Here is a 27,423-nt window from a genome sequence, read left to right on the forward strand (position 1 = left end):
TATCTGGATATGGAAGCTCTTAAATTAATCCCACCCCACTTTGCCATCTTCTTTTCTATCTTATCCACCAGACTTCTAAAAATGGAAATGAAGGTATTTGGTTTGCTATTCAGGGTTCAAATAACAATGCAGAATACTGTGTATATTGGCAGGGTTTATCCATTAATTTTGGGAAGCAATTTTTTAAAGAAATTATTCAGATAGTTAATACTAAATTGTGGTGAGGGTGACTAACAAGTCAATCAAGAAATTTCACAACTCGTAAAATTTACAGTTATTTAAATACAGTTTTGCTGTCTTTTTTGTTTGTTTTCCATGGCTTTTATTGAAAAAGAGAAATACATAAAAGCAGGATATTTAAGGATTTTTGGTCCTGAAATCTTTTCTAGATTACTTAAAGTAGAGAGGTAATAGGCATGAATGAACTCTGTTCTTTGCTCTTTATTTATAAGTAGGCTTGGCATAAATCAGTGTTTACTTTTTTATTATTTGTTTAAGCTTTTTTTATTTGAATCTGTTTAAACTTTCACAGATGTGGGAAATTATGGGAGGTGTCAGGTAATTTAATGACCGATGTTGAGATTCAAAATGTTAAAACTTCATAATTAAAATACAAATGGTCAAAAGTAAATATTCTTAAATCAAACACTAAATTCTTAAGCACCATTTTCTTTCTTTGTCTATCTGTAAATTTCGATTATCCTAGATGGAAATATTTCCTAGGTTTGTGTTGTGTACAGTGAAATGGACATTTAAAAAATCTCATCCTTCCAAAGACTGTTTGTAACAGAGGTGTGCAAGGAAATTAAAATGCAACATAATTTCTTGACTTCTCAATCCTGACAGAAAACTAACAATTGAGATTTTTATTCTGATCATATTTCAGTGTGGGCATCATTTTAAAATCAGGTTTTGAAAATTCCTGTTCCAAGTTTTCTCCTGGTTAATTGAAAACTGTCCTGCATGTAATCAAGTCTGGCAAAGTGAACTGCTGTAGTAGCAAAGTGAAGCTCACTTACTTAGTTCAACCATCAAGTCACTGCCAGAGAGCCTTCAAAGTTAGATTTACACAGTTTCACTTCTGTACCAGCTAAAACAGAGAGGGAGACAGTATTTTAAGCTGAATTTTAGTATATCCGTAGTAAATCAGAATTGAATAAAAATCATACTTCCTGATCGTGTTGATCATTTCTAAACAAACACTAAGCTTGCAGTTTTAGTGTGCTTTTAAAATATAAAAGTTCCCGGTATGATGTGAGCCTAATTCCTTACACTTTCATCTTCACTCTAGAAATCAGTGGATCTTCTTCAGAACGATTTTTCTGTCCTTGAACATTAAAAAACACTTCAGGTTTTTCTAATAGTGATTAGATCATGAAGGTGAATTTCATATTTCCTCTAACTATAGAACACCACACACAATCTTCAGTGAACTGTCAGCAGGAATGTATACAGGCTCTTGTGGGAGAAACAAGGTTGGAGAGGTAAAATCTTACTGGATCAACATCTGTTGGTGAGACAAGCTTTTGGACTACACAACTCTTCAGCTATGGCTGAGGAAAAGCTCTGTACAGCTCTGAAGTTTTTTGTCTTACTCCTAGAAAAGTTGATCCTATAACAGATATGACCTACCTACCTTGTTTCTCTAATACCGGGGACTGACACTGAACAACCATGGAATACAGTGCTCTTCTGCTATTGGCAATAGTTCTTGTGCACCTCCCTCATCTATTTAATTTTAGAACAGTTTGACAGACTTTGTTTACTGCTCTAATTTTATTGTGGGTGGGAGTACATTAAAATGATCTCTTTATAATCTAAACACATTATTCTCTTCCAAAAGATCAGTGTAATGTTATCTTACATTGCCCTGCTTAAACAAATGTGGTAAATATGCATGTCCAATAAACTTCACCCTTTTAAAAATGTGAAGATATGAACATGGGCTGCAGTGCTAATGCCCTAGTAAGACAAATTCCTTCTCTGAGTCTAACCTTGAATCTCCGAGGGGTAAGCTACCGTCCTCTTGGAATATAAGTGGGAGCTACATGCTGGCCTCCAAAGCACTGTTTAGCTAGTTATGCTGAGACTAGAACAGTGGCTTGGAATTACAGTTAGAAATTAATTCCTTTCTCTTACTGTTCCTACTTGGCTGGAATGTAGAAAAGAAGACAGCTGGGGTAATTTTAAATATCACGTTATAGCTGCTTAGAAACTGATATAAAGGTGCTTATTTCTCTAAAGTTATGGTAATAGTATTAATGAAGCTTAAGTGTCTTTTATACCACCAGGGCTGCAATACTACAGAATAGTATTGAAACTATACTGGGTTACTAAATCAATGCAAAAACTCTGTAGACCAGCTCTATGACTTCTTCTGGCTGCTAGCTCTAATAGAGGGAATTAGAGATGCGTTGGACTTGGAACCATCTTGTCCAGAGCTGCTTCTGACACCCTCATTTGGAGGAAAAGTTAGAGGATTAACAAACTAGAGTCCTGAAAAAAAATCTTATGGGTAAGACTTATTTTTCTGAGGCTGCTCAAGGATCCTGAGGGACTTCCAGATGAGGGAGAGCAGGTTCCGGTTATTTTGAGAATACTGAAAAGGGTGTTTCTGTATTGTCTTCAGCCAGATGCTGGAGCATTTGTTTGTTGATGAGAAAATAGAGCTGGCCCTATGCACGAATCTATGATTAAGTGTAATCTTGTATGGTAAAGTTCCTGAAAAGACTTAAGGGGTTGTTGGAAACAAGCTTGGATTTTACAAATTTAACACCTCCCTCTCCTCCCCTACTGCAGTCTGTGGCCCAGCTTGGTGGTTGTCCTTGCAGCCATGACCACACTCACTAAGGATGCAATTGGTGCCTGGTGTGTCCTCTTTGCACAGCAGCTGTGTAACTACTGAAAACATGGAGGGCAACTAATGGTGGTTGTGTTTTCATGGAACAGAACTGAGTGTCTAATTTACTCCCTGTAATCTCTGCAGTACAGGGATGTCCATCCTAGGTAAAAATGCCCTGCACACTTTCAATAATGGTGGTTTAAATAATAGGATGAAATTAAGAAAACTTTCCTGAGAGCAAGATCTATTTTGGTGTACAATAGTATCCTGATGGAAGTAGGGGGTGGCTTGGTGGACTTTAAACTGGGTAAGATACTGTTAGGTGGGAAACACAACCTAGATCACGCCTTGTTCTTGGAATGGAGTCTCAGCTCAAGCTGGTGAAAAATACAATGCTTACATTATAGCTTTTTGGTTGTAATAGTCAGTGAAAACCCTGTTAAAAGATGTCTTTTTTTCAATTGCATTGATTAATAGGTGCTCAGATAAATGTGTCAAATAGGTGAGGCACCAGAGAAGTATCAAATGGCATAATGTTCAATCTGCCGTAAAAAGATTGGTTTATGGGGGGGAATTAATAGAAAAGTTCTAGACTGATAGCCAGATACCTAAATCAGTGCCAAATTAAAGAATGGAGGTAGATACTCTATTCTATCTTAATCCTACATATCTGCATTTCCTCTGGATTCAATATGTGGCTTATAGGGTGAAATACATTTATTAATGCAGCACCTCTAATCCCATTCCATTTGACTGACACAAAATCAGCACGTATTTCATAGCAGACTTGAGGAGTTATGAATACTCCTTTATACCTAGGAAACTGCCCAAACTGTGTATGAGGAGTTAGTAGGTGTCATGCATAAATGAACATTGAAATGTGCTTTCCTAAAATGTTTTGGGAATACATATTTCACACAACAAAATCTGGTTTCAGTTGCAATTTAATGGTGAAAGACATCACTGAGGAGTCTGGATTTACTTACTTTAAAAAACCCCCCCAAAGTACTAACTTCCCTGTTTCACGGCTTATTGTGGTAATCCACAAAAGCACTGCGGGGAGTTGTATATATTTCAGTTTTAATCTATGAGTTCTTCAGCATCGCTGCTAGTTTTAGGCAACTGGAGCATTTTCATAAATATGCTGTGCTGCTTTGAGCTGAGAAAAATTCCAAATGCAGCCTGCAGAAGTACAGCAAAACTCATCTTCTTAAAGACTGGTTGAGAAACTTGAATCCAGAAGCGTAACATATTCTCTTTCCCAGGCAAGGGAGCTGAGCTGTACCTATATCGAACACAAGGCAGTAAATCTTAGCCTGTTATGTTACCACTGATTTGAACAATTAATACTTGATATCACATCTTGTACAGTGAGGAAATTGGCTTTAAAACAGGTGTTACCCCTACACTTCTCCTTTCCCCTTCTCAATATAACACAAATGTTAGGTGTTGGAAATAGAGGGTATGTCTACCTGGCAACTAGACACTGGTGGCTGGCTCTTGCCAGCTGACGGGCTCGCGAAGCTCAGGCTGTGGGGCTGTTTCATTGCTATGTAAACTTCTGGGATCTAGGAAGCTCTGCGGGAGGAGGGTCCAGGCTCCAGCCTGAGCTCAGAAGACTACACAGCAATGAAATAGGCTTGCGCGCCCTGGGTTTTTCTTTGCTATGTTGATATACCCTTACTAGCTTTTTTGGGTACTAGGAACCAGTGCTCTAGTATTCCACATTAGAAGCGCAGTATTGATGCTTGCCATGATAACTCATCTGCAAAGTGCTTTACAAACTAGTCAGAGTATGCCAGAGGTGTTACCCCCATTTTTGTCAAGTGGAAGTAGAGAGGTAATTTTGCCTAGGATCACAAAAGGGAGTCAACATTGAGATGAGAGCTCATGTGCCTGGCTTTCTGTCCTCTCCTCAGCTCCTTGGGCAATATCTCTTGTATTAATTCTTAATCTTGTTCAGTGCTGATTGAACAGAGTGTGGAAAACTAAGCACTAGTACTAATCAAAATCCTTCAAGCGTAAGGTTATGACACATTTCAGGTAACTGGTTTTCCAAGAGAACAGTTGTCAGCCTGCAGAAGTCATCAGACAGCACAGGCCTAGTAGGGTAACTTATGAATGCTGCTCTGCAATTTTACTAGCTATTCCAACCATCTTAAAACCTTTTTGCTTTGTAAGAGCCAGAAATACTGAAATAGCCAAGTGCGCTTTGGTAAGAACGCAGTGGAATTAATGGGCCCCAAGAAACAGAAGTTTGACAAAATAATTTTCTCATTTTAAATTAACACATACCTGGCTGCAAGTCCTGCATTTAAAGGAATAGCCAAGATAATGGGATATAGACCACCTACAACAGACCCAATTAGTGCTCCTCTCACTGCGGCACAGGTTGCACACGACAGATCACCTAGATGACAAACAAGTCATTTCACAGTTAAGATGCAGTATCTACATTGTTTTTACATTTTAACATGACCTTAAAGAGGCAGGCCCTCTGAGGTGAAATATATTGTGAGCAGAAATGGCCTGGATGAACTGCAACTAAAGAGATTAAACAGAAGAGTCTACCTATTGTATTATGACACCTCCACCATTCAGCTCTATATAGAGTTCAATAAAATATAACCCAATTTGTAGTGCTGTAATTGCACCTAAACCGAATTGCCATGATGCAGTAAACATTAGTTTTAGGTAAACATTACTGATTCAAAGGGGATTTGCAAAAACAGATCCATCGATTGTAAGGTGTTAAAAAATTAGTGAGACACGTCACAGAAAAAATGCTCTATCCACATCCCCTCGTGTTAACCCCATTCAGGTTGAGGAATGGTTCTTGTATGTGCATAAAATGTAAAAGGGTTGTCTTCTGCCATTGCGCTGTGCACCTGGCAGTTCATGTACAAGGTGCGGTTTTTAACATTATATTGCTTCACTGTTTTGCAAATAGCGTAAGCTTTTCTGGTATATAAAACAGTTTTTACATAGCAGTACATGGGAGATTTTAAAACAGTGCCTTCATAAGAAATAAAAAAATGTACCTGAAATTAAAGGTGTAGTTATAGCAGAATGGTAAACGGCTGCTACTGTGATGAAAGGAAGAACAGCCATTGGCAAACTAGAGGTAAACCGAGCCTCTGTGACATTTAGGACGCGTCTGAATAAACTGTTTGCTATTAAACCACAAAAGCCTCCATTTATTGCAATGAAGTATGATCCATGTGCAAAGAATTTCCTGGGGGGGGAAAGGGGAGAAATTAGGTTAGAATTTTCAGCAACTGTGTGGTGAACAGGAAATCTGTTTGCTTAATACTATCATTGTCTTTGTGAATATGAAGTATTAAATTACTACTCTGAAGATGATAAAAAATTAAATTGATCTGCTTTCAGAAGCAACCAGCATATTATTCTCTGCCATATGCCTGAAGTTACTGTGATAATGGTGAAGAGCAGAAAAGAATAACTAGGTGTACTTCAAGTATGCACAATTGGCCAAATGAATTACAAGGAGGGGTTATCTTCTAAAATGGAAATTCTACAGTTATAGGGGACCATATGCATATCCAGACAAAAGGACATAAGCCATTCACAGAGGTAAAAATACTGTTTTTGAGGAACAGTCTGATTTGGTACAGTAAATGCCATGGGTCTTGGAAATGACAATTTGCACTTCCCAAGGGTAGCATTCTAATGGGGGAGGAAGAAGAGGGTAAACAAAACATGGTGAAAAACACTGTTATGCAAGAAGCCCTTACACAAAAAGCTATCTGGAAAAAGTGACCAATTCATTGAAGTTCAGCGTTGGTGTTAAATAGCAAAAGCACAACAACTTAGGCAATGCTGAGTTTTAGATCCCGATTCATTTTTTTCAAGTCCATATTAAATATTAAAAACTGCATCCAACTTGTTTTAACCAAGACATATACCATCCATCTTTAAGCAGAACTCTACTGAAGTCAATCATATGTTCTTAAAAATGGCCTACAGAACAGACAAAAATTACTTACTATTATATTCTTTTATATATTATTTATATTCTTTTATATATTCTACACATTATATATTCTATCTTCTATTATATTAAATTATTTATTTATATTTTAGTAGTGCCTGAAATGTGCTAGGAGCTGTATGAACAGGTAAGAAGGCACAGTCCTTGCCTCAATGAGTTTACATCTAAATTATAAAAAGACAAATGTACATACAAGCAAACTATCCAAGGTGATGTAAGGACATATTTTGGCCTCTACCCTAATTAGGCCTATTCAGTTCAGTGTGACAATTTTAATACATGCATTAGAGTGATTGCAGGATGAAGGAATTCATTAGGTCCCATCTCTTTCCCATGCTATCTCAATTATCCCTCATTTGCTCCTTGGTTCAGATGCCCAGCCTGGTTGTTATGACATTACAGTACCCCAGGTGCAGAAGTTTAATAAACAGAAATTGGCAGAATAAAAGGCCAGAGGTTAATGCATAATAGGCAAGTGTTATATAAACAAACTGAATGTAGTAAGGGTTATATAATTAATTGCAAAAATTACTTTTATCTGAATCATCAGGTTGTGCATCAGCCAGCCTGTGCAAATGCATCATCTTCGCTGTCACCTTCGCCTTCAATCCTTCCTCCCTTTTTCCGACTTAGGTTTGTTACACATGTTGCATTTATTTTACATTAGATTAAATTCTTTCGAGGCAGGCACGTCCTATATGTTTGTACAGCATCTAGCACAATGGGGCCCCAATTCTGGTGCTACTGATATAAATACAAGTATGTGTCTTTCTTCCACCCTGACTACCCTACAATGTAGATTCAGGCTCAGTATCAGAGCTCGGGGTGGGTAGAGAAAATAGTGAGATCATTGCAGGGGACCTCTGCAGTTACTGGCAGCTCCTCTTACTCTGATTCTGACAGCTGAAGTGTGTGCATCGCCCCTTCTTCCATGCTGAGCTCCATTAACTTCAAGGAGGCTCTATTTGGGCACAAAGTTATGCTAGCACAGATCACTTTATTTCTGATGGGGTGGGCTGGACACACTACATTTCATAACAATATATAAAACAATAAAAAATGTCAGTTTTGTAGGCTTGATTGGCATTTTATAACAGGAGTTGTTTCGCTCTCTTGATTTACTGAAGGAAGCTGTGCATTCACATATAAAACTATAAACAGCATGGTAAATTAGGCAGGTGAAAACACTCTAATCCTATTAGCCTAACTTCATGAATTTTATATTCCCAGAATGATAGCCATTGCCAGGTCAAGGAATTAATTGGAAGGCACTTTGCTGCTGCTGCGCCACCTTTATTATGTTAAAAGTGTATTTTTAAAAATGCACCACGTTGGATTTGCTGCTTAAGCAAAAACAAAATAAAATGCTTAACTGGCTACAAAATGTATTCCAAACCAAATATCTCATGTGTTTACAAGATTATCAAATGTTATGATCTCTATAACATTTAGAAATTAAAATATTTCTAAAAATCCATCCATTTACAAAACTTCAATATTCTAAATACTTTAAAACAAAATTAATCACTGAATTTAAAAAAAAAACCTTTATAGATTTAGGATCCAATCCTCCAAACACTTCAGCACCTGTATCAAAAACATTTTGGAGCAGAAATTCACTTACAGTTTTGAATAAGAAAATTTTGACCTGTATCCCTGCTTACATTTACCTAATTTTCAAATGTGAACACAAGCTATCTGCAGTTTAAGATGCTATATAGCTCAAGCCTGATTTTGAACGATTAGATTAAAATGTGACAGTACCAAAGAAATATTACTACCAAAATCTACAAATGAGAGACACAACGTGGGTGAGCTTTTATTGGACCAACTTCTGTTGTTGGAAGGGAAAAGCTTTTGAGCTTCACTCAGTTCTTTCTCAGGTCTGGAGAAGGTAACTAGAGGGTCCAGGCTCGATACAAGGTGGGACAGATTAAGCATAAGGGGTGCACACATTGTAGGAAACCATTTAAAACAAAGTGGGCAATTAACAGTTCTTCCTTGGTAGGCCAGTGGAGGGTTAGTAGGCAGCAGGGTGCATTACAAGTTGTTATAATGGGACATAAAATCAGTCTCTTTGTTAAATCCATGGTTTTTTATGCAGAATTACGATTAAGGATACGATTTGGTCACGGCGGTCACAGAATCCATGACTTTCCGGGACCTCTGTGACAGGGCTGGAGCAGCTGTCAGCTCTGGGGCAACCGCTGGTGCCGAACAGCTGATTGGCCGGCCAGCCCCAGGGCCACACAGCAGCTGACCATCAGCCAGCCGAGGGCCACAGAGCAGCTGACTAGGGGCCATCACCAGGAGTTCAACAACTGAGCAGCGGCAAGCTGGAGCAGCTGCAAGCCCCAGCAGCTGTTTTCCCCTCTTCCCCAGGATATTTTTAATAAAAGTCAGGGACAGGCTGCAGTTTCCGTGAATTTTTATTGCCCTCAACCTGTCTCCGACTTTTAGTAAAAACACCCGTGACAGAATCTTAACCTTAATTATAAGTTTAAGTTCCCAGGCTTGTCTTTTGAAGGTGTTGTGCAGGTTTCCTTTGAGGATGGGGACTGTGAGATCACTTTGTAAAAAGTGTTCACTCTCAGACGATAGGGTGTTTGTCTGATCGTTTTTATGTGTGAGTTCATTCAAGAGCATAGTGATTGATTGGTTTCACACGTGTTGTTGTTGGGGCATTTGATGCACTGCGTGAGATACAGCACCTGTTGTGATAAGCATATGGAGGACCCATGGATCCTGAAAGGTGCGTGGTGGGGGTAATGATCATCATAGCAGTGAAGATTGTCTGCAGAGGATTGTCTGCAGGTTTTGCATTAGTTATGGCAGGAGCGATTGTCACTTTGAGTTTGTGTGTCCGGTCTCTGGGAAGCTTGGTGAGGTTGGGGTGTTTGAAGGCCAGAAGAGGGGATTCATGGAAGATTTATTTCAGGATGTGGTCCCCATCTAGTATGGGTTGTAATTATTTGATTATACCATGTATGGGTTCTAGTGTGAGGTGGTAAGTGACATCTTAAGGGTGTGTGGTCAATGTTTTTGGTTTTTTCCCCCCTATCTTGAAGCACAATCTCCTGGGAGTATTGGGATGGCCTATTCCATGATACAGTCTACTTCTCTGATGGAGTGTCTTTGTTTGGGGAAGGCAGCTTTAAGTGTGGCTCCTGGACTGTCTCTTCAGAGCATGTTCTGTAGTATTCGAGTGCCTGGCAGTAGACAGATTTCCTGGTGTGTGGGATGGTTACGGAGCTGTGGAAATAGGTGTGGTAAGCTGAGGGCTTCTTGTATATAGTTGTCTGTAAGGTACCATTGTTGAAGCTGGTTGCAGTGTCCAAGAAGTTAATGCTGGTGCAGGAATGTTCTGGAGAGAGTTTGATGGATGGGTGGTGGTTGTTGAGGTTGTGGTGGAAATCTATGTGGTAGTGTAAAGGTATAAAAGTAGTTCCTCTGGGATCAGAGGCATGCAGCTGGCTGGCAGACTGATTAGTGCCTCCCTGTGCACCTGAGAAAGAGCTGCAACTTAATTAGCTGACCTTTATAAAAGGGGGGATGGACGGGGGTGAGATGATAATACTTTCCAGAAAGCTGAAGGGCTGGGGCAGTGCTCTGAATGGACTACTATTGGAACGGCTACAGAGAGGAATTGCTCTAGAAACTAAACAGACAGAAGGGAGATTGTGGGAGTCCTTTATTGCTGGGACTTTAAGGTAAGAGCCAGGAAATTTTGGTAATTGGAGTGATGAGTGCGAATGAGTCTTGGGGAAGGGATAAGTCAGCCTGTACAGACCTTGAGGGAAGAGTCTGCAAGGTTTTTATCTTGTTTGTTAGAAAGGCTTAAATAAAACAACTAACCCTGCTGCAAACTGCTTCCCTGGATTCCTTGAGAGAGAGCTCAGACAGAATTAACCCAGGGAGTGAGCTGACTCAGCAAGAGCAAAGCCTGCTCTCGTAGGAGGAGGGCACTATATGATTGGCCCTAATCATTTTACAGAGAGTTTAGGTTGTCTGTCCAGAGGATGAAAATATCATTGAGGTAGCTCAGGTATATCACTGGATTCAGGGTGTTTTTTTCCAGAAATTCTTCCTCCAGGTGGTCCATGAAGAGGTTGGCATATTGGGGAGCCATCCTACTCCCACTGCTGTTTGCATAGTTTCAAATAAATGTTTGTTGTTAAAATATAAAGTTGTTATGGGTACGGATGAAATGGATGAGTTTGGCAATGTGTTTTGGGTGGATTTCTAAGCACCATCCATAGTTTTGTAGATATTTGAGACAGGCAGAGATGTTGTCATGGTAAGGGATGTTGGTATATAGGAAGGTGACATCCGTGGTGGGCAAGGATGGTGTTCTGACGGAGGCTGTTGAAGTTGTGGAGTTTCTAAAGGAAATCAGTTGTGTCATGGAAGACACTGGCCCTTTATGGGGTGAGTGACTTGAGGATGGTTTCTAGAAGTTCTGATCTTCCTTCAGTAAGACAGCAATGGCCACATATGACGGAACTGCCTGGTTCCCTTGTTTGTGTGTCTTGGGAAGCACATAGAAAGTCTCTGGGATGAGATTGTAGGGGATGAGTTTGTAGAGTTTCTTTTGGAGTTGTTTGGGAAAGGATTTGATGATCTCCTTCATCAGATTGAGGTGATGTGGGTTGTGGGGTCTTCTCTGAGTTCTTTATAGGAGGTGGTGTCAGAGTTGTTGGTTGGCTTCATTGACTTAGTCATCATGATTGAGAACTATGCAGGCACCCCTTTGTCTGCTGGTTTGATCACTAAGTAGTGATAGGATTTCATGAACTGTCTAGCTATCCTCTCTGTGGTGGAGAGATTGTCATGGATGTAATGTTTAAGGATTTCAGTCTTCCCCCTCCACCCCATCTTGAAGCAATCAGTGCAATGCAATCAGTTTCATCCACTTAAGGGGTTCATAAGAACGGCCATACTGAAACAGACCAATGGTCCATCTGTCTTCCAAGAGTGGCCAATGCCAGGTGCTTCAGAGGGAATGAACAGAACAGTAATCATCAAATGATCCATCCCTTGTCGTCCATTTCCAGCTTCCGGCAAATAGAGGTGAGGGACACCTCAGAGCATAGTTTTGCATTCCTGCCCATCCTGGCTAATAACCATTAATGGACTATCCTCCATGAACTTATCTTTTTTTAACCCTGTTATAGTCTTGGCCTTGGCAAGGAGTTCCACAGGTTGACTGTTGTGTTGTGTGAAGAAATACTTTTGTTTGTTTTAAACCTGCCGCCTATTAATTTCATTTGGTGACCCCTAGTTCTTGTGTTAGGAGGAGAAGTAAATAACACTTTCTTATTTACTTTCTCCACACCAGTCATGATTCTATCATATCCCCCCTTAGTAGTCTCTTTTCCAAGCTGAAAAGACCCACTCTTTATAATCTCTCCCCATATGGAAGCTGTTCCATACCCTTAATCATTTTTGTTGCCTTTCTCTGTACCTTTTCTTTTTTGAGATCATGCAGATCTGGTCACCCTCAGTTCCACTCAGATGATTCTGTTTTGGTGAGGATGTGATAGTTGTGGGTGGTGTTATCTTGGTTGTGAAACAATTTCTTGAGATGGAGTTGGCGAAAGCATTCTTCTAGTTCTCCACATTAGTATACTATCAGGTTCTGTGGTAAGGCAGAAGATCAGTCCCTTGGATAAATCAGCTCTATTAAGGGGTTGTCTTGAGAGGTTGATGATGTTGGGGTGACTTGTAGTATCCAGATGGTGGGTCCTGGTGTTGTGGTTTATCCCCAAGGTGGTCGTCTACTGGTGGTGGAGTTCTAGTAGTTGGTTCTGCTTCTTATGACAGCCATCCAACACAAAAATAACGTTTTTTGGGTTATCTACATAATCTCTGGGTAAATTTCCTGATTTTTTTTCCCCCTTCCAGTGTGTGGGAACATGTGATGATTTCTTGTTTGAGGTGGTCCCTTCTGGAGTATGTGAGGTGCAGGAGATGGTTCCTCTGGTTTTTCCTAAGTCCTTCTGCAGAGCTGTTCAGTATAGTAGAGTTCTATGTAGTCATCAGAGAGTTACTGATGGTGAATCCTCTGGGGATGATGACTTGTTTCTTGAATTTGCTCAGAAAGTAGATATCACTGTTAAGTTTGGCTTTCTTTCTTTTTCTTCATGTTGCAAAATTTCCATTTTAAATGGCAAAATTCTATATCTTCCACTGTTGTTGGCAGTGTTGTTGTAGCCATGTTGTTTCCAGGATCTGAGACACCAGGGGAGAGGTGAAGTAATATCTTTTATTGGACCAACTTCTGTCGATGGAAGGGACAAGCTTTTCAAGCTCCACAGAACTTCTCCTCTGGTCTGGAAAAGGTAGCCACAGTGTTCAAATTCATAACTGTGCTGGACACGAAAAACTATGGACTTAACAGAGACACTTGTTTAATGGCCCATTACAATAACCTGTAACACACACACAGTGCGGCCTACTAACCCCACACTCTCCTACCACTGAAGGTGTTAATTGCCCACTTCATTTGAACATGTGTGTACCCCTTATGTTTAAGGATCTGTCCGACCTTGTGTTTAGCTTGGACACTCTGGTTACTTTCTCCAAACCTGAGGAAAAGCTCTGTGAAGCTTGAAAGCTTGTCTTTTCCACCAACAGAAATTGGTCCACTAAAAGGCATTAATTAACCACCTTGTCTTTCATATCCTGGGACCAACATGGCTACAACAACACTGCTAAAACCCTACTATTCCAGAAGTCATGATCTTTGTAGCAGCTGATACAGGTTAAGCTCCACAAAGGCAGCATGTGATGGGATGGACATGTCATTCACTGTCCCCTGGAGGGTGTTCTGCAGTCCTGCCTTACTATTCTGTTGGTTCCCTTTGAGAGCCTGCTGATCCAGGCAGTGCTGTAGGAGTTTTGCGGTGAAATCCCAGCATGGATTTTCAGAATCCAAGGCAACCAGTCCAGCTGAACCTAGTCAAGCTTGTAACCTTATAAGGGAAATAAAAGAATTTTTGCTGCTGAGACGTCGTCACAGGGGACTGTAAAGGCAGAAGTGTTATGCTATTTATAGATCTTTTTGTTCTGGAGTTAAAGGATTTGAGCCGAGTGGAGGAAAAGAGAATGACAGGACTTTGGCTGAGCTAGAACTCCATAAAATAAATGTGACTTCACAAAGGGTTCCCTTTCCTCACCGACCATACCAATCTCTGAATAAGGCCTAGACCTCTGGCAGCTATTCCCTTCCATGGTCCGTCAGTGTATTGTGCAGAATGGAAGACACTAGTCTAACAAATTTTTCCTCAGACTTTTGGTTCAATCTAACAGTACAAATTGAGAAGGGAAGGAGAATTATCTTGCTACAGGACAGAGGCTCATTTGCTGACCGCTTTAAGATAAGAAACTTTGTTTTATAATTGATTGGTGTTGATCAACTAGGTGCTTGGCAATAGGTGCCAACATATGGGGCTCCATCATGACTTCGCTACAACATCCCTCTTGGTTTCCCTGCTGTTTTGGAGAGGGAGTATGATGCACTGAGCTTCACCTGGCAAAAGCATATGTTCCTTGAGGAGGCTGTATCCAGCACACAGAGTGGCACAGCTAAAGAGTGGAGCCTAGGCTCTCTCCATTCCCCATCCACCTGTGTGAGGAGGGTATAGAGTTCACTGCACCCATCATCTCCTCATGTCACTATCTGAGATTTGGTTAGACAGCACATAAAGAAATAAAGAAAACATCTTATTTAGAAATGTCAACTAATCATTGAGCCCTGGCTAGTTTAGGTATTTCTCTGAAGTTTACATTTGAAATGTGATTCAATATCTTTATATTTGAAAATAATTCACTGATTTACAAGAACAGAAAGGATGTCACAAAAACTGCATAGTTAGTAAAAACAAATGAAGATAGGAGCATCACTTACTTGTCTGCTTCTGGAAGCCGTTCAAACATTTTTAGCAGACCTTCCATTCGTTTTCTATTTTGAAGCCTTGCATTTTCCTGTGGTGAATTTAGTTCAAGAAGCTCTCTCCCTGCCATTTTGAGGCTCTGGATCATGAAGTGAGAAACAAGGCAAGTTTTGGTTAAATGACACTGCCACAACATAATCAGATATGATTTGCCTACTTGTCATGCAAAAATTATGAGCCAATGCTTAGCATCTCAAAAATGTAAAAGCCCTCCAGAGACTGAAAGGACATGAGCCAGCTAAAAACGTCTGGGAAATTTTTGGCTACAGAAGTCCTGTTAAATTGCCCTATTCAGTAGGAAAAGCTGCCTGCCATAGCATTCTGAGAGAACACAAATCCTCAGTTTGCAGGTGAGTTATAGATCATGATCTCCCCAGTTCTCCTCCTTTGCTCTACAACTCTTGATTTTTATTTCATGTGTCCACAGTTGCACACCAATAATCAGCCAGATGGGCTCAGATAGTGCAAGGATTTTGTTTAAACCAAATGATCATACTTGATGAGGCATTCTGATCAGTGTTGAGGCACTTTTTTTTTTTTTTTTAAAGTTAGGGAAAGGATGAGCAGTGAGGAGAGTTTCCTAAAGTTGCAGACCATGTATGGCCCAATTTCTTCTTCCCTGGTTCCTGAGGCTAGACACAGACATATTTATTTTTAATGCCTCTACTTTACTTCACTTAAGTACTGAAGGGTAAGGCCCTCATCGTGCAACCAAACACACTAAACATTACTAGCAGGAGTGGTGCCACAGAAATCAATGGGACTACTCACAATAGTGAAGTTAGGCATGTGTGTAAATGACTCCAGGAACAGGGCCTAAGACAAAGGACTGCTTTAAAATGCCTTTTCTTGACTGGCATTGGGAATACAAGGTGGGTGAGGTAATCTCTCTCCCCATCTATCTCTTTTGACAAAAACAGCCTATGGATTTTGGATGCAGATCCTGGCCTGAGAGTTTGGCCAGTAATGTTCTGAAAACATGGTAAGGAACCTTGCCTTGAACCAAGTCTAGTTTAAGTTTAGAAAGCATTTTAATCTTTTTCTTGTAACTATTTCTAACTTTAATGCCTCATGACTTGTACTCACTTAAAATCTCTTTTTATAGTTAAGTAAACTTGTTTTATTCTTTAATTAGAACTAGTCCAGTGTTGTGAATTGTTTGGGTAACTCCATTTAAGATAGCAGGCTGTTGTATATTGATCCCCTTGGAAGGACAACAGACCCTATTACATCTGGACAGTCCATGAGAGGGCTGAACAGTGCAGAACACATGTTTTGAGGGGAAAATCTGGGAGTGGGAGTACTACCCTGCAGGTAGTAACCAAGGATGCTGGAAACCAGAGTGTGGCTGGTGTTTACTAACAGGCTGCTGGGGTCAGAGCTGCCGGGCCAGGGCTGTGACTGGAAAATTTTTCTCAGGTGGCATCCCCAAACCAGATTAACGCAGTGATTTTAGGGGCTGCAGCCCAGGGTCTTGGGCTAAGGGGGCAAGGCCATCTCTGGGGGAGGTGAGGCAAATTGGGGTGACTGGTCTGGATCCCACACTTTGGGGGACCCCGCTAGTGGCATATGGGGAAGGGCATGGACCAGGCCCTCAGAGGAGGGCTTTATTACAACCACGCTGACCCCAGCCTGCCAGTGGCCCAAAGGCGGGGCTCCGGGGCAGAACCCATCACAGCCCACCCGCCCGCCCACCCACCACCGGGCGGCTCAGGGGCATCTGCCCCTGTCACTTCTGCTCCCTGAGACCCTGCCGCACCCACTGCCCCCACAGCAAGGGGCGAGGTAGAGTGGGCAGCCCAAGGGGGTGGAGGAGGGAGAGCAGGGCACAGGGACACAGAACTGCTCTGTGAATGGGGCAGTGCCGGGGAGGGGGAGTGCAGAGCGCAGGAGAGCCTTTTGGGAATGGGGGGGAGGGAAGCAGCTGGGGTGATGTGGGGGGGGCCCCACAAAATCTAATAGCCTTGGGTCCACAGAAGAGTTAATCCGGCCCTGCCCCAAACTTTTACTAAACTCGGCCCACTCGTTTTTACACAGTAAAGGGCTGCAGAAGAGAATACAAAGAATCCATAAAGTATTTTGCAGCTACTATCTCACTTCAATCCGAGTGTAGCAAATGGGTTGCCCAGTTGAACACTACTCACATAACTGGAGTTATTTCTGCTTGTATCCAATTATATACTTACTCTACTAGGCATAAAACACATGAAACTCATAACCTTCAAGACGTCAGCAATGACCTCCCGAGGGAAGGTACAATCGCTCTGCCCTGCCTTCTTCCCACCCTGTTTTAAGGTCTCTTTCTGTTCGTGTCTTCCTGGGGCAGCCAGCAGCTCCCGCTACCTTGCCCAGGGTCCCACCCCAGTGATCTCCCCTGCAAGCACAGACCCAGCTGCCGGACCTTGCAGCCAGATCGCCTCCGAGCTGTTCGGATGCGGCCGTGATCTGTCTCAGGGGTCCCGCTCCGACTGGGTAAAGCAGAACCGTGAGCCCCTCTCTTACCTCGTGCTGGGTGCCCTATCCCAGCTACCAGCCTGCCACAGCTCCGCCTTCGGCTAGGGCAAGGTTCCGTGCCAACAGCAGGCTTCACACAACATGGCTGCTCCCCCCCTCAGTTCTCCTATGGGGGCCGCCATCTTGCCCAGTCATATGACCCAGGCACGGCCGTCCCGACACCCTCTCGGAAGGCGTCGGTGATTGGGCGGTCCCCCGCAGGCCCAGCATAGTGACTCCTGATTGGCCATGGAGTTGGAAGGGGGCGGAGTCGGAGCTGGGCCCGGTTCTCGTTGCTAGGAGAGGAGGATGGCAGCGGGATCGGATTCGGCGGCTCCGCAGGGACCCGGCAGCCGGAGACGCGGAGACTCCCCCTAGCCGTGCCCTCCATGGGGCCTCCTCAGCCCTCGGCGTAACCGGCTGACACGGGCGGAGGCAGCGGCCGCTTCCCCCGCCCCAGCTCTCAGCATCCCGCTAGGCGCTGCCTGCGGCCCCCACCGACCCCCAGCCGCGCTTAGCCGCCTGCTGCCAGCGCCAGCCGCTCCCGTCCCCGGCCGCCCCCCTCCCCCACCCCCAAACTTCCTCATCCTCGAGCCCCTCCCTGCCCTGCCCCCTCCCTCCCAGTCCCCACCCTCCTTCAGCCTGCCCTGCTCCCCCACTCACCTGCCTCCCTTCCCTGCAGCCCAGCACCAAACGAGCCCGCCCTGCACTGACCGTCCCCGGCACAGACCAGACGAGCCCCACGAACACGAGGGGGAGGGGGGAAGATCTGTCCGTGTGGTGGGAAAGACAGAGAGAGAGAGAGAGAGAGAGAGAGAGGCAGGCCCGGGTCCGAATGGTGCACATTGCAGAGCAGAGCAGCCCCCAAACACACTGTCCATCTCTGCTGGAAGATAAATGCAAAGCAGTTATGTAACATGCACCGCGGCTGCTCGTGCACGCATGGAAACATTTGGAAGCTGCTGCATGCCACTTTCATACCTTTCTTAACAATCCAGATGGGGGAAATCCATCTCTTTTCTGCAGAAAAAGGGGGAGAGAAGGGCTTATACTGAGGCCAACCGGCTGCGCCTGTGAGTGGGAAACGCTGGACTCATTTCATGGCTTGCTTTTTTTATTCCACTGATACTGCAGCATCTCTGAAAATTAACCTTTTGTGAAGTTCTGCTCCAAACCCTTTCAGCCTCTGCTCCTCCTTCATGAGGCAGCTGCTTTGCAAGGGACGAAATGGCATGAAGTAAATGGCTCCAGAATAAAGCAATCTGCTCTGCCAAAGTGCCCAGTGAGCAGCACTGTCACTTTAATAATTCCATTTCAAGGGATTGCTTTCCTCCTTTTCAATCCTCTCTTTTAATACATGGGAGGATCAGAGGGACATTAAAGACCATAAGGCTGGGTGGCTTGGAGAGAATGAAAATGACTGGCGAGTGACTTCTGTTGAGTAAGTGTGAGATTTGAAAGCATTTGTGCAGTGAGGAAAAAAGGGACCTTTTCAGTCTGCTGTGTATGCACCCAGTACAGCTGTACACAACTAGCAAAATTCACCCATGTTCCAGTGAAAGAAGTTTATACAGTTATTTTGGATTGCTTTTGTCTTCTCCCAGAAATTTATTTGGATTATTTGGGAGTTTTTGTCCTGAAAGTCAGATGGCTTTCTTTGAATTTGTTCAGGTGGAATATTAAGACAGCTGCCTAGAGATGGACTGTGCCTTAATTGTATTACATAAAGTTGTTTGACAAATTTATGCTGCCAGAAGAAGAGTTATAATAGGGTTTTATATGCCAAGGAGCAATTTTTCTTGTATTTTTATAGATTCAAAAATATTTTACAGAAATTGAAAACCACTCTTGCAAAATTCAAAACTCTTTTTTCTTATTCCATGGGAGGCACTGGAAGTTTAACTGGAGAAAATAGTGAGTACTGCTAGAAAAAGAAGACTGAAGCTGTATTTCCTAAGTGAACTGTTTAAGTGATTTGAACAAATATCTAGTTCCTGAGCTCCGAAGGCAATCTCAGTGGGACATCACTGATACCAGTAAATAAGCACTTGCATCCAGTACTAGAAGTAAGACCAAGAATGCCAGTCAAGAAGAAAGGTGGGCTATGAAGCTTCCTATATCATTTTACATCTCCATTTTTCTAGGTTGTGGATCTCTAGTACTTGCAGTTTTAAATTAAAAGTATTTGAATGTGGGAGTGATAATTGTTTTTCTTTTGCATTGAAAAGGGGGAGAGAAACAATTTATGCATTTACAATTGTATTTAAAAAACTCACACATTTAATAGAATATTTTAAGATTTCTCATTTCATATTTGACTTCAAAATTACGTTTTGTAAAAATCAACCTTTACAAAACTTAAAACCAGGGGAAGAGAGAGTTTTGAAATTAATATATATATCTCAAATAATGCCAATAAAACAGAATATAAATAGTGCAAAGTAAGCCATAAAATATTTCTGTTTTATAGCAGGTAACTCCACCAGCAGTAGCAGCAAAAATAAATGTAAAAGACAGTTTTAGTGCACTTTGTCAGTAAAAGTTTCAACCTTTGTGTTATCCAAACATGTTTTTCATTATGAAAGCTACATGATTTTAATAAGCTTTGGGCTTTTTGCATATTAGGATATAAAAGGTTATATTACTTTAATAGCTTAAATTAATTTAAATTAGTTATGTTGCATTTTTTTAAAAACCCACATTTTGCCTCTTACGCATTTAGGTTCATCATATAAATACTTGTTTGCAGTGTTATTGTAAATGTGTTGGTCCAAATATTTAACAATTTGTGACCACAATGGATTTAGACACACCTTTGGTAAACTGTAGTTTCCAGTGATCATGCCAGCAATTGGGGATAAATGCTTATGATTACTCTGAAAACACTTTTATGCTATAAATACTTCTCTGCATCTTGCAAACACAGGACAGTAATTTAACGTATTAGTTTAGATTACAAAATGTGCAGATAAAACAAAGAATGGCAAATAACTGTTCTCCTGCAGATTATCCATCTAGAGCTTCAGGCTCTTAATAAAGAACTAAAGTGAAAATTATTAGCAAAATATGAATGCAGATAACTTCAGTATAACTCCAAATTAATTTTTCACATAATATTGTCTACCTCTGTTCCATGATTCATAATTTCTGATGTTAGTAATTGTAAAACCACAGATTATGAAGGTTTTTACAAAAATCCCTCTTAAAATTTTACTTTGATCATAATTGTACAGATTGCAGAGTAGAAGCAAAATATCAAAACTGTAAAATGATTTAATAAGTAATATTAGTCACTGATTTAGTTAATTATTTTAAATGAACTATAGTAAACATGGGAACATTTATGGAGGAAAATGATCCCCTCATAATGTCCCTTTAAATCCTCCTGTTGTGCTGTGAAATGTGAATACATCATCTTACTCCACTATAAGGCTTACATACTATAATTATTCAAAACATGTGAGTTAAGGCCGTGTCATTTTAAAGTTTAAGACTTAACTCTGAATTGTATATTTTTCTGTATGGTTGTCTTTCTGAATTGAATGTTGAGCTGTAGCTCAATCACAAGATGCTCATTTGATGCTGGAATTACTGTGTGAAATTCCTGTCTTACCCAGGTCATCGAAGCAGGTGATCACAATGATCCCTTCTTGCCTTAAAATCTATTACTGTGAATTTCCTGTCTTTGTTTCAAGACAGCCAAACTCAGATTTTTAATGTAGCTCTTACACTTTAATTTTTACCAGTCAATTGTAAGACTATATATGTTGACAATTTTAACTGTGCAGCTGGTCAATGCCTCCTTTGGCACAATTTAGCCTATCATATCAATTAGTGAATTAGAGCTGACAGCCAGTGTGAAGATATTTGTATTTAAATATTACAAGCTGTTATTAAAATATGATTACATATGTACAGAAGGGGATTGAAGAATGTTAGTGAATCAACTACTTTATTTACTATGTTTTTGAGTTATTTAAATTTATAGTCTGTCATAGACTTAATTTTACCAAATGTAATTAAAGGGATGCTTTCAACTTTACATCACACTTTCATGTGAAATTTTTATATTTTTGTAACAAGTATGGGGGGAAGGGAATGAGAGATTTTTTTCTCATGTTTTGCAGTTTGTTTGCTTTATGCCTTTGATAGCATGTTGTTTATAGTCTGTTTCACTGTTTTATTGACAGTCAATTTCAATTCTGATCTTGTGTACTAAAGAGCTCACATGCACTAGCTGCTCCAGCAGATAACGGGAAAATTAATTTTTGTGCCTTCCCCAGGCTCTGCAGGAGTCTGTATTCTGGTAGTAGTAGCAGCAGCAGTACTGAAAGTGAATGGGTTAGCATGGAGATAGAGACCAAGGATTGAAATAGGCGTGAAGTACCCTCTCACTGCTTAAGGTGCTTCTTTCACTTAAAGGGTGAGGCATTTTAGGGATATTTGCATTGCTGTAACTATTCTTATGACTTCAGTCTCTGCGGCTTTCAATTCCTCACCTTTCTCTGGCTCTAAATCAGAGGTCTCCAAACTGTGGGACATGCCCCCTTATGGGGGCATGGAGGAATGTTTGGAGGGCATGGCGGAGCCTGGGCCAGCCCCCATGGACTGCCCCCGACCTCGGCTTCTGCCCTCAGGCCCCAGCCCCGACCATGGCCCCAGCTGTAGCTCTGGCTCCCACTATTGCCCCCTCCCAGTGGGGCTGTGGACAGAGGTAAAGGGGGGCATGAGGTAAAAAGTTTGGGGACCACTGCTCTAAATATACTTTAAAAAATTAAAATCAAACCAAATGCTCCTTAGTACCAGTCATGTTTATTTGTTGGACATCACACTTTAGACACTATGATTGCAGAAGTTTATTAACTGAATAAACACACTCCTTTCCTTTACTATGTACTACACTTTAGAAAAGGTAAATTAGAAATAAAGAGGTAGTTATGAAGCAAAGATCCTATATACCAATGTATACTACCCACTACTATCCCAAACAATGAAATGTGTGCTGCTGATGTGGTATATCTTAAAGGTGACCTAATGACAAAATAATGTACTTCCTCATTTAGCATAGAAACTAAAGTCAGCTTTTCAAATTCCTTTTGGAATCTCCAAGGTCGCTCCAGTAAACAATGAGGGCTTATATTCATTTTTGTATTTGCCTGACTTTTGGATATATTTACAGAATAGATTAAAAGCATGAAACATAACTCAATTGCTTCTTACTGTGACATCACAGCAGTTGTGAAATAGTCTGCTTTATCATATTGCCAGTTCATGTGGGCTCTTGTAAATGCTGTTTTCTGTATACATTTTTCAAAGTTTCTATGATACATAAAACACTTTCAAAGACATGCCATATTAAACAAATCAGCAATAAAAGATTTAATATGAGCCTGCATGAGCCACCAGTATGCAAATGAAGAGCCTTCAGGTAGTTATGACATCATTAAATGATGAGCATTGCTGGCTTGTGGTGTGACATCAGTGGAGAGGACAGCTAAAAAGAAATTTTGAACTGTACAATTTTCATACCTGATTGCTCAGCACTTCTGAAAACCAGACTACTTCTATTTAAATAATTAAAATATGTATTTAGAAGCCTAACTTTAGGCACCCAGGTTAGTAAATTGTGGTGTCTTTAGTGATGTAAATGCTCCTCTTAACCTTGTGAGTGGGGAATGAAATACATACTAAAGTAATGGATTTTTGTAGTTCCTTTTCACCTTTAACAAAACAGTGATACCACATTATACTGTCCTTTTAGCTGCTGAAACATTCTAGAATGTATTTTTGTCAAATGATATGCAAGCATGAAGCCCCATTTTTCACACCAAGTTCTATTAAACTGACTGTCACTTTCTCCTGTGAAATTGACTAGGAGCTGTGCAAAGCTGATCCTTAGTTGTGTCTACAATAAAAGCAGTTTTAGTTTTGTGGGAGTTAAACAAACTAATTAAGTCACTCCTTAACCTTCTCTTTGCTTAGCTAAATAGATTGAGCTCCTTGGGTCCATCACTATAAAAGACATGTTTTCTAATCCTTTAATCCAGGGGTGTCAAACCTTTTTGGTCCGGTCCCTTGCGGCAGTGCGCGCTGCCGCAACATCTCCCAGCATTGTACTCTCTCGCGGTGTCACATGACACCGCCAGATCTGTGTACTCTGGCGGGAGCGCATGGAGAGCTGTGTGCACGAGACACAGCGCTCCAAAAGGCGGGAGAGGGACAGTGTGGGCTTGGGGCATCGCGCAATACTATAATTCTTAAACATTGATTGATTCTTTTAATCGTAAGATAGTAGTAGTTTTAGAAGTGAATTTACTGTTTGACACCCCTGGATTAAAGGATTAGAAAACATGTCTTTTATAGTGATAGACCCAAGGAGCTCAATCTATTTAGCTAAGCAAAGAGAAGGTTAAGGGGTGACTTAATTAGTCTATAAGTATCTACATGGGAAACAAATACTTAATTTGGGCTCTTCATGCTTGAAGGCAATGGTATATCATGACCCAATGACTGGAAATTGAAGCTAAACAAATTCAGACTGAAAATATGCATAACGTTTTGACAGTGGGGGTCAAATTGGAACAAATTATGAGCCAAGGGTCATGGTGGATGGTCCACTGATGGTCCATATCCTAATCAAGATTGGATATTTTTCTAAAAAATGTGCTCAAGGAATTATGTTGAGGAAATTCTATGGGCTATGTTGTACAGGAGGTCAGATTAGATGATCACAGTGGTCCCTTCTGGCCTTGAAATCTGTGAAAGAGAGTGGGAATCCCATCTCTATGATTCTGCAGTCCCTGTCATAGTAAAGAATCACTGTCTTACACATCTGTGCTAATGTTGAGCAGGCCAAGTTAGCTGCTTCATTATTACAAATATTTAAGATTCCCATCACTATGGTGTCTTGGCACACTTTCCATAGGTTAAAACAGTACCAAACTAGAAAAGAGAGGCCATATATTCTGACCATTTGCAGCCCACCCCACTAACAGGCAACCAATCTTCCTTGACAGGATTGGAGATGGGAAATAGCAGCCAGTGGATGGAGTATCTGGAGATTCTATGCCCTACTGTTAGTGGGAAATCACAGTGATGTCTTACATTTTGTTTTTTGAAATGGCTAAGATTGGGTTTGGGAACATTTCTGGTGGGATTGAACTCTAGAGAAGGGGACTGCCACTGTGAATTCCTTACTTACCTTATTATTTGCAGTAATAACATCCATTATTACTTTTCTGCAATTTTCCCTGTCAGCTGCCCAGAGCGGAGAGCAGAGGCGCACCCTCTCTCGGCCGCCAAGGGCAGAGAGCGGGGATTCCCACTGTCAAAATTGCGGTTGAAGCCTAATATTGAGGAAATATATAATATTTTAAAAAGCGACATTAACAAGATGCATCTATAATAATGATATCATTCATGGTCTTTCACTGTTGTATCAGTAATTCATGAACATCCTCTATCCTTGCTATGCTATGTCATATTTAAATTTTAAGCTCTTCAGAGCAAGACTGTTTTAATGTTGTAGGTTTTTGTTTTACTCTTTAGCTGTAAATATGTGTTAGACTTGTACTGCTACATAGACAATGGATTTTGTATTATCTTGTCTTTTGGAATTCAGTAGATTTTATTTGTCGTCATATCTGCATATTTATACCTTGTAGATCTTGGAACACTGTTGTCCCTTTACATTTCTAACATTGCAGCACTTTAAAAAACAACAAATGCAGCTGAAACTAATTACATATGTAGCTTACTGCTATTTGGAAGCTCCAGAGAACAGTGTTCTCCACATCCCAGAGGTCTGCCTTTTCAGGTACCTAAGGGCATGTCTACACAGCAATTAAATACCTGTGGCTGGCCTGAGTCAGCTGGTTTGGGCTTGGTCTGCAAGGCTGAACTCTGGGACCCGGTAAGGGGGAAGGGTTCCAGAGCCTGGGTGCCAGCCTGAGCCCATCGTCTACACAGCATTTTTAGCCCCACAGCCCAAGCTCTGCCCAAGTCAGCTGATCCAGGCCAGGTGCGGATGTGCCGCAGGTCTTTTATTCCAGTGTAGATATACCCTAAGACATGAACAGCCTGTGGGTGCAGGACAAGTAATATGATTGGAATGCTAGAGAAGCTAGCTGCAATCCAGTAATTGCCTGTACATGGGTTGGACTACCCAGTTGGGTTAGCTGAGCCCAGAGAGACAGTGTTTGTGGAAAGGTGAAGAACCCCGAGGGCCTCTTGCCAGTCTGCCCTGGGGGAAAATTCCTTCCTGACCCCACATATGGTGATCAGCTAAACCCATATTCAGAGTTAAGGTTTAACTTAGTGTTGTTAATTATGATTTTTATCATGCATCTTGTGATACTTGATATTTTTCTTAAAGACCCAGCCCTTGCATTTATGAGATTATGTGAGAATTTTATTTCCAGTAAAAAGTTTCTAGTCTTTGTAATTGAGGAGGAATACTTGAAAATATGACGTGAGTGCATCCCATAAACCAGAAGGCAAATAAAATTAATACAAACTTTTTTTTAATTTCACAAATTTTAAGCCAGTCTCATAGACTATAAGGTCAGAAGGGACCAATACGATCATCTAGTCTGACCTCCTGCACAATGCAGGCCACAGAACCTCACCCATCCACTCCTGTAATAAACCTTTAACCTATGACTGAATTATGAAAGTCCTCAAATCATGATTTAAAGACTTTAAGGTACAGAGAATCCATCAGCAAGTGAGCTGTGCCCCGTGCTACAGAGGAAGGCAAAAAAATCCCAGAGCCTTTGCCAATCTACCCTGGGGGAAAATTCCTTCCCGACCCCAATATGGCGATCAGTTAAACGCTGAGCATGTGGGCAAGACTCACCAGCCAGACACCCAAGAAAAAATTCTCTGTAATAACTCAGAACCCACCCCATCTAACATCCCTTCAGAGGTCATTGGCATATCAATCATGAGGAGTCAAAGATCAGTCAATTGCCTAACTAGTCTGTCCCATCGTACCATCCCCTCCATCAATTTATCAAGCTCAGTTTTGAAGCCAGCCAAGTTTTTTGCCCTCACTGCTCCCCTTGGAAGGCTATTCCAGAACTTCACTCCTCTGATGGTTAGAAATCTGCGTCTAATTTCAAGTCTAAACTTCCTGATGGCCAGTTTATATCCATTAGTTCTTGTGTCCACATTGGTGCTGAACTTTAAATAATTCCTCTCCCTCCCTGGTATTTATCCCTCTGATGTATTTGTAAAAAGCAATCATATCTCCCCTCAACTTTCTTTTGGTTAGGCTAAATAAGCCAAGTTCTCCTCTCATAACCTTGAAGATTTTAAATGATTTTTGAATGCTTGGGGTTGGCAATAGCGATCTTAAAATTATATCCAAATGTGGTAATGTACGGAGATGTACAATCAAGGCACCCAAATTATCTCTTCTATGCCCTGTATGAGTGAGGTGTTTTAGTGTTTGTGGTGTCAGATTAGATTAAACTGAGTTTTAAAGACACGCTAGGCTTTTTTTTCCTCCTTCCCCTCATAGTGCAATTGTGTCATCTTCGTTAGGAGCAGCCTGTAGACCCTTGAGAACAATGGGAGGTAAATGCTCTTCTCAAAATGGCCACTTAACTGTGAATAAGGTATGACCTCACTTCCGCTGAGAAGAATGGGATATGGCAATCTTTTTTGAAAGGTGGTAGTGCTATGTGGAATTCTCTGTATTATAATGTCCGTCGGCCCCTATCAAAGAAGAAACTTTCAGCAATGAACAATAACTGAGAAAAATTACCATTAATCCTACAAAAAACTGCTCCAAAAGTAGCATCTGCAAAAGATTTCAGTGAGTTTTAACTATAAAGGGAAGTTATAAGTGTACTCAATTCAATCTTAACTCTGGAACCGTAAGCCACACTTCTATAGGAACATCTATAATTTGAGTTTTTAATCCCCATTTCAGTTGTGTGGCTAGTTATGATTAGGCTTAAAGAGACTGAAGGTAAGTGGAATATTTTTTTCTAAATCTGTGTGGCTACATTTGCCCCTTTCTGCACTAAAAAGCATGCAAGGTAAAACGTTTCAAGGAAACCTTTCATTTTCTGGTTTCACAGAGTCTGTTACATTCACCCAGGGTAGGGCCTGTG

General features: G+C 41.2%; 2 protein-coding genes across 4 annotated transcripts in view; one reads left to right on the forward strand and one right to left on the reverse strand.

Annotated features, from left to right (window-relative positions):
- Positions 1-3,466: 3,466 nt before the first annotated feature.
- On the reverse strand, positions 3,467-18,087 carry LOC137166937 (transmembrane protein 126A-like). Of its 3 annotated transcripts, none has more exons than XM_067568876.1 (5): positions 17,966-18,087; positions 14,764-14,888; positions 5,884-6,077; positions 5,138-5,252; positions 3,467-4,127 (listed from the first exon to the last, which is right to left on the reverse strand). In XM_067568876.1, exons 2-5 carry the CDS (start codon positions 14,877-14,879, stop codon positions 3,923-3,925), a joined length of 630 nt encoding a protein of 209 aa, XP_067424977.1. In that variant the 5' UTR covers positions 14,880-14,888; positions 17,966-18,087; the 3' UTR covers positions 3,467-3,922. The 3 variants fall into 3 exon arrangements, with proteins under 3 accessions (XP_067424977.1, XP_067424969.1, XP_067424965.1); XM_067568868.1 differs by lacking the exon at positions 17,966-18,087 and adding an exon at positions 17,312-17,450; XM_067568864.1 differs by lacking the exon at positions 17,966-18,087 and having other exon boundaries at positions 14,764-14,897.
- Positions 18,088-18,174: 87 nt separating this feature from the next.
- LOC137165978 (disks large 1 tumor suppressor protein-like) overlaps positions 18,175-27,423 on the forward strand; it is a 263,745-nt gene continuing 254,496 nt past the window's right edge. Inside the window, exons 1-2 of the mRNA XM_067567537.1 lie at positions 18,175-18,375; positions 19,190-19,399. Coding sequence (XP_067423638.1) covers positions 19,381-19,399 — 19 coding nt within the window. The 5' untranslated portion in view covers positions 18,175-18,375; positions 19,190-19,380. The remainder of the gene's footprint in view (positions 18,376-19,189; positions 19,400-27,423) is intronic.

This window comes from Emydura macquarii, unplaced genomic scaffold, assembly GCF_026122565.2.
Source record: "Emydura macquarii macquarii isolate MOO-44397 ecotype Brisbane River unplaced genomic scaffold, CSIRO-AGI_Emac_v2 contig_318, whole genome shotgun sequence".
NCBI lineage: Eukaryota > Metazoa > Chordata > Testudines > Chelidae > Emydura > Emydura macquarii.

Excerpts from the sequence above, each read along its gene's own strand:
- LOC137166937 (XM_067568864.1), bottom strand. The coding sequence starts at position 14,897 with ATGATCCAGAGCCTCAAAATGGCAGGGAGAGAGCTTCTTGAACTAAAT. Across the intron at positions 6,078-14,763 it reads CGGCTTCCAGAAGCAGACAA|GAAATTCTTTGCACATGGAT; the intron begins GTAAGTGATGCT and ends TTCCCCCCCCAG. Across the intron at positions 5,253-5,883 it reads AACTACACCTTTAATTTCAG|GTGATCTGTCGTGTGCAACC; the intron begins GTACATTTTTTT and ends TTTGTCATCTAG.